Here is a 7,473-nt window from a genome sequence, read left to right on the forward strand (position 1 = left end):
AATAAAGGTAAAGTTTGTTGGCACATGACAGTGACAGAATTACGGATTGAATTATCAAAACCATATATGTCCCCCTATATAATTACTTCGATCTTGGTGCATTTTAAAAGAAATATTCTTTATATCAATAAAAACCAATCTTCTTTGCTGGAACTAGTGTTGGTGTCAGTGTCCATGTTGACCGGTATGCCACCACCACGTGTTATTCATTGCTCGAAATTAAAAAAAATCTTATCAAATAATAGTTACATGTTTGTCATACAAAACTAAGTCATAACAATTAAGAAGGAAGTCAATATGTCCTCTCAGGGCTCATAACAATTAAGGAGTAAGTCAATGTCCTTCCAGGGTTGCGCTCCATTGACTGTTCGGAACACCCCGCACATGTGCAAAGTCAAAGGAGTTCAAAAATACACTGTTCTCGGACTGTTCTCTCTGTCCACGTGCGAGAGGTAGTGCAGTCAGAATTCAACATGGCGACTAATGCGCAAAACAGAGCCACGCTCTTTGAATGTGATACATGTCACCGCCTTTTCCGAGACATGGAGGAGTTTGCAAACCATGCATGTGATGATCCCGGTAAATATAAACTAATTACATAGATTTTAAGTTCTTCTAACAATCTAAACATCATTATTTCTAAAATGTGCCTTGTTTATACGACAACTCGCAACATTAAATGGGGGCCTAGCATGTTTAGGCAGATTTTTTGAGTATTTTGTTTGTGTATTTTTTTTCTATGAGCGATTATTGTGTACAATATATATACAAGAACAGTCATTTGAATTTAGAGGCTGCAGAACTGCAGATCCACGGGAAATTCGGGTTGAAAAACGGTATAGCTTTAAATTCAGCATGATATGCAGTATATTTATATGTATTTTGCGAAAAAAGCGTGCTTAATACCCCCGTTCCCCCCCCCCCCCCCCCCAAAAAAAAAAAAATAAACGTAAAGGTTTTTCGACGCCGCCACTGACGTCCTGTTTGATGTCATTAATACAAAAATAATTAAACTATTTAAGTTGTGGTTGCCTTTTGAGGTCATAGCATGTTCTTGAACTTACAATTTTAATTTAATGCATAATATAAAAAACCTTATGCCTGTAAACATAAACATCATAATTGGCTTAGGAATTTGGGTGTCATTAAAAATGCCTGAACCACCTGAAAGAACATGAAGAAAGAACTTGCTTAGAAAAATTGTATTGATACATATCCCAAATATAAGTGGTTTTTACTTGTATACATGTACAATGCATGTAATGTAATGCCTCTGCAAAAAAAAATAGTTAATAAGTAATGTTTTGTTTCATATTTAATTTTTTTTTCTTATTTAATTAAGTTATTACATCATGTACATGTATAGTACTCTTAATAGGTAGTGGTGGATATGATGTTCAGACGCTTCAGCTGGAGGATGAAAGCCTAGATCTGGAAGGAGAAGATGGGAGGCCCATTGAGATTGCCCCAGACTCGTCAGTTCTTTGGACTAGACCTGCAACACTTCTATTAATCAGCCAATATAGGGAGAATGAGGAGTTGGTTACAAGTGGGAAGTTAAGAAAGAAAGCCTTATGGAACAAAATTGCCAAAGTACTAAGAGAAAAGGGAAACTGTAACTTTAGTGCAGTGCAGGTGGAAGGGAGGTGGAAGACTTTGATGAGAGGTTTGAAGAATGTTAAAGATCACAACAAAAAAAGTGGGGCAGAAAGAAGAAATCACCCTTATGAGGAAGAATTAGAGTTCATGGCAGCCAAGCCTAATGTTCAACCAGAATGTGTTGTTGGAACAGAGAACAAGTCGAGCCCAGAAACCAAATCAAGCAAAGAAGAAAGTGACTCAGGTAGGCCTGACACTCCTACAACTTCTACTAAGAGAAAATGCGTGTCTCCTGAAAAGTTAAATCAAAGTTCAAAAAGACGCCGCACAAATGATGTTCTAGATAGCTTTGAACAAATCATGAAGAATGAAAGTCAGCGCTTTGAAGAACAAGTGGAAAGGAGACACCGTGAAAAGATGGAAATGTTCGGAAATTTTTTGGAAATTCTAAAATCAAGCCAAACAAAATAGTTTAAACATGATAAGATTGAATTTCAATTCATGCATTTTATACAAATATGCTTTATATTTCATTTATAGACGAGTGCAAGATATGCATGGAGGATGGGAAAATTGCAGAAACTGTATTTGTTCCATGTGGACATCTGATAGCATGTATGAAATGTGCGTCAAATCTTGCTGGTAATAAATGTCCTATGTGTAGGAAGCAAATCAGCAAAGCCATAAAAGTTTTCAAATGTTGAACATTATTGTTACCTTCTACTTCAGCAAACTATTATTGAAAGGGAAATATCTGGTAGATTACCCCTTAGATGTAAGGATGTCTTTGTTTTTTTTATGAACAAGCAAAGTACAACACATGATTGTATTTGTTTCTTTTTTACTTTTATACTTATCACAGATAGTGCCAATTTCTGTTTTATTTCATTGTTATTATAAAAAATATGAGATTTTGTTTTATTTTTTATTGTTATTTTTATTTGAGGTTAAATATACATACTTGTGTTCAATAAAACAGTTTCAACCAATGATTATATCTTTTTGAATTGTGTAATGACAAATTAAGACAAGACCTGAACCATATGTAGTTACATATTGATACATGTATTCCAAATCTTAAGTCATGTCATGTAAAATACATCACTTAAGGTAAATTTCGTGCAATATTATCACGTTTCCTTAGTCCTTCTGCCTGATTGTCGACTAAATTTCCTTGGGGCACATAAGGTCCTTGATGATTGTCTTCAAAAAAATCTTGCACATCTTCATTGTTCAGGATGCATATATTATGAATAATGCAACATAAAATAATGACCTCAACCGATGTTTTTAATTCTGAAGTTTCCAAATATCGCAATCTTCTGAAACGTCCTTTTAGACACCCAAATGCGCGTTCTATAGTTACTCTTGTGCCTGAATGACGATAATTGTAATTCCTTTGTTGGGGTGTCAGACGTCCTGTGTCTCGGTAGGGAGTAAGAAGCCAACTTCTCAATGGATAAGCTCCATCTCCAAGAAAATGCCCATTGCCACAAACTCTCAAACCATTTTCCCCATATATCTGTATTTTTCAACACCCTGGCATCATGGCAGCTTCCAGGCCATCCAGCAACACAATGAACAAATCTAAGGTCCTCTCTGCAAATTCCTTGCAAGATTATTGAGAAAAAACCCTTCTGTTGACATAAGTTTCGGGATGATTTTTAGGGGCTTTTATGGCAATATGGGTACCGTCTATAGCACCTAATACATTTGGAAAATTTTGTTTTTGCTCAAACTTGTCCATTACGTCTTGGCGTTCATTAGCTGAAGGGAGGACGATAAATACATGTTTTAGATTATTAACAAAAATGTCTGTGATCCTTGTGCGACATCTGATAACAGAGGACTCGGTGACATTGAATCTATCTGATATGCTGTGAATGCTATCTTGGGTTGCTAAATACCATAGGGTAATTAACAAATGTTTATCTGTTGAAATAAATTCTCTTCCTCCAGTCCATCCAGGTTTTAATTGTTGAAAGTTGGCAATATTTCTACATAAACATTCAAATGTTGCTCTAGAAACCCGAAAGAACCGCCGAAAATCATCCAGGTTGTAGAAAGGTACAGTTTCTTCCGCATACATTTCTATTCTAGTTTTATCATCCCTTGTCCTACAATATATAAAATACAATGTATTTCTTTTAACTACATGTAGTTTTTTACTAATAGTTTATATATATAAAATCGTCGTTAAACCAGTTATTATTTTTATGAATAAAATAAATTTAATATATTATAAACATATTCCAATCGGATAACTTTTTCCTGTAAAGTATAAACACGTACTCGGACCCCCCCCCCCCCCCCCCCCTTATGGAAAAACATTCTGGATCCGCGCCTGCTTCTAACGCTTAAATTCACGGAAACTCATATATTTTTATGGTTTAATTACGTTGACAACATTGCTGCTGCGCAGAGTTGCATTAATCTTTGAAAATGTTGACGCATATTCCCCTCATTTTCAAACAATTCGTCAAGAAATATTGGCATTAACGTCTGTAATTGCAAACTGGCCGCCATAGTCATTGTTCTGTGTGCACCATTCGCATTGCGCGAGAATTTGTCTGGGACGTGTACGGAACAGGTCAATGGAGCGCGACCCAGGGCTTCCGTAAATTTGCCTTGTTATAAACTCATTTGAGAAAGAAAAAAGTGTATCACGTGATTTTGACATTTATTTCGTAGTCTGGTACCCGCCCCCGCCACTGCGTTTTCACTTCGTTTCAAAACGAAGTGAAAACGCAGTGGCGGGGCGGGTACCAGACTATTTATTTCGCGGAATTTTTCGGATTTTTTAATGAAATTTGAAGTGTTCCGAACGGGAGAGTTTGCGTTTGTCACACCAGTATCTTGTTATTTTCTTTTAATTATAGAGGATTTTAACTAAAACAAAAGGTAAAGCACATAAGAACTATGTTAAAGCTTTATGATAACGTATCTTAGGATGCATGTGCATTACTAATTTCCCCTCAAAATCTTTTAAAGTAAGTACGCCGCATTCCCCCACCTGAGTTTCAGTTTAGTGATTGATTTGTGTCTATATAACCAACAAAATAAGTAATATATCAATGAAACTTTGCATGAATATATCATAGTCCATAGGAAAAAAATATTTTGAAGTCTTTTAATAGGATAATTAAAAATTATCACCGAGGAAATTCGGGAACTCCTATCATAAACATCATAAATTGTCATATTTCTAATGCAGACGCTTCTGATTTAAGTTACAAGTAGCAATTCCGTAAAACTCCAAAATTATTTTGAAGAGAAACAAACAAGATTTTTTGTATAAACTGCATATTAAGGAGTGCATGATTACCCGGTAGATTTGAGACATATAAACAGTACCCTAGCTATCAATTATACATTGACAGATGCTTTTTTGCTGGCTATAAAAGCTTTCAGGTTACCAGTACACCATATTTGATCTCTTTCCATGTAATAATAAAAATATCAATTTATAAGTTTGATAACATTATTAGCAATTTTCTTAAAAAGTAAAGTATTTTTGGTATAAGGCCCATTAAATCGACAAAGATTTTAGGAACAAAAGTAAGATAATTTGAGAAAAAAAAATCCTCAAATCGATAAGTGATATCATATATCGATATATTGGATACTTATAGAAAATATACCCTTTTCGGCCCGAGTGATATAAACTGAAAATTCGCCTACCCGTGTGATATAAACCCTAGGGGTGTGATAAAAGATTTATATCACACCCCTCTCCGGCAATCTTCGGATGTTATATCACATTACTCTCATTTAATCGTCGGCTATTATGACAAAGAGTATGGTATGCCTCATTCAACTACAATCTCATAGTATGACATCAAAAAGTAACGTCGACGTCAATGTGGTATACAAACGAAGTTTATCAGATATGGAATATAAAGACACGGAGCGATTTTATAACAATAATCATTCACCACATGATGTTTTTATTGTTTCTTTAATATTTTATAAATATTTACTATATATTATAATAAGTTTATAATTTAAAAAATCATAACATTGCAATTTTTTACTCTATACATTTTGCATCCTATATTAGCCCTCAGTCTCTGTTATATCAGCCCTCGACAGCGCCATCAGGCTCAAAGGCTGATATACAGCGACTGAGGGCTAATATAGGATGCGATATAAAAATTGTCATGTAATAATCTATATATATATATAGTTACTGTAATAAAGGTCAAACATAATGACGTGCTGCCTATCATTTTTTCAATTTTCACCACTGTCAAGTGTCAAATAATTTTTAACCCTAGTTAATATTATATAAATAGTGCCTGTTTGGGAAGGTAACAGTTGAAATTGACACCCCGAGAAAACCGTTGTCAACCGATGCGAAGCGGAAGTTGACAATGGTTTTCGAGGGGTGTCAATTTCAACTGTTCTCCTCCCAAACAGGCACTATTTATTTTGTTATACTGAATGTCTTAATTTTAAAGAAAACATCACTGCTTTTAGATAGGAATAAAGTGAATTCTACGGCGAACCGTACGCGCATGATTTCTGCGCATGTAACAATTCGTAATGTTGCTGAGTGCGTTGCTAATGCTGAGGGTAATAGAACAGATTATGAACTGCGTCTAAACCAATCAGATTTCAGTATTTAACATGAAAGTATAACAAAAGAAAATGGTCAATTTTTAACCGGGTTTTCCAACGGAAAAATCCGGTTATTAAAATGGTGAAAAAGGCGGACGGGCGGGCGGCTGCGAAAAGGGTACCCTCATTGTACGGATAACTCCTCCTACAGTTTTCAAGATAGGAAGTTGTCCTTTTGCAGATCAATTGTACATATATCAGAGGTGTGCATATTGCTAGGATTTTGATTTCTGATAATTTATCGAAAAAATACCAGCTTTTGAACTTAGTCATTTTTTGGCAAAATGTTGCATATAGGGTACCCTCATTGTACGGATAACTCCTCCTACAGTTCTCAAGATAGGAAGTTGTTCTTTTGCAGATCAATTGTACATATATCAGAGGTGTGCATATTGCTAGGATTTTGATTTCCGATAATTTATGAAAAAAATACCAGCTTTTGAACTTCGTCATTTTTTGGCAAAATATTGCATATAGGGTACCCTCATTGTACGGATAACTCCTTCTACAGTTCTCAAGATAGGAAGTTGTTCTTTTGCAGATCAATTGAACATATATCAGAAGTGTGCATATTGCTAGGATTTTGATTTCCGATAATTTATGAAAAAAATACCAGCTTTTGAACTTAGTCATTTTTTGGCAAAATATTGCATATAGGGTACCCTCATTGTACGGATAACTCCTCCTACAGTTCTGAAGATAGGAAGTTGTTCTTTTGCAGATCAATTGTACATATATCAGAGGTGTGCAAATTGCTAGGATTTTGATTTCCGATAATTTATGAAAAAAATACTAGCTTTTGAACTTAGTCATTTTTTGGCAAAATGTTGCATATACATGTAGGGTACTCCATTTCACTGGATAAGGGTTGACATGGATTATGGATACAGTTTACATAAAAGAAAAACCGGTTTGCTGTCACATTGACAGCTTTTCACTTGTTTCATTCTTTTGATATATATAGAGAAAAATACATGGCAAAATCTGTATCACAGCAATAACCTGAGACTCCAATATCTGCCCAAGGGCCAAAGGCCAGAGGGTTAATATATAAATAGTGCCTGTTTGGGAGGGTAACAGTTGAAATTGACACCCCTCGAAAACCATTGTCAACCGACGCGAAGCGGAGGTTGACAATGCTTTTCGAGGGGTGTCAATTTCAACCGTTATCCTACCAAACAGGCACTATTCATTTTATTATACTGAATGTCTTAATTTTAACGAAAACTTTACTGCATTTACATAGGAATAAAG

At 35.1% G+C, this 7,473-nt stretch overlaps 1 protein-coding gene and 1 pseudogene across 2 annotated transcripts; one reads left to right on the forward strand and one right to left on the reverse strand.

Annotated features, from left to right (window-relative positions):
- Positions 1-355: 355 nt before the first annotated feature.
- Positions 356-2,706, forward strand: LOC128167016 (uncharacterized). 2 transcript variants are annotated; one of them, XM_052832506.1, is made up of 3 exons: positions 356-579; positions 1,379-1,843; positions 2,140-2,706. In XM_052832506.1, exons 1-3 carry the CDS (start codon positions 474-476, stop codon positions 2,301-2,303), a joined length of 735 nt encoding a protein of 244 aa, XP_052688466.1. In that variant the 5' UTR covers positions 356-473; the 3' UTR covers positions 2,304-2,706. The 2 variants fall into 2 exon arrangements, with proteins under 2 accessions (XP_052688466.1, XP_052688465.1); XM_052832505.1 differs by having other exon boundaries at positions 1,379-2,276.
- LOC128166024 (putative nuclease HARBI1) lies at positions 2,705-5,026 on the reverse strand (annotated as a pseudogene).
- Between the last annotated feature and the right edge of the window lie 2,447 nt (positions 5,027-7,473).

This window comes from Crassostrea angulata, chromosome 10 (genome assembly GCF_025612915.1).
Source record: "Crassostrea angulata isolate pt1a10 chromosome 10, ASM2561291v2, whole genome shotgun sequence".
Lineage (NCBI taxonomy): Eukaryota > Metazoa > Mollusca > Bivalvia > Ostreida > Ostreidae > Magallana > Magallana angulata.

Coding starts and splice junctions, on each gene's coding strand:
- LOC128167016 (XM_052832505.1), top strand. CDS start 474: ATGGCGACTAATGCGCAAAACAGAGCCACGCTCTTTGAATGTGATACA. Junction 580..1,378: donor CCATGCATGTGATGATCCCG/GTAAATATAAAC, acceptor TACTCTTAATAG/GTAGTGGTGGATATGATGTT.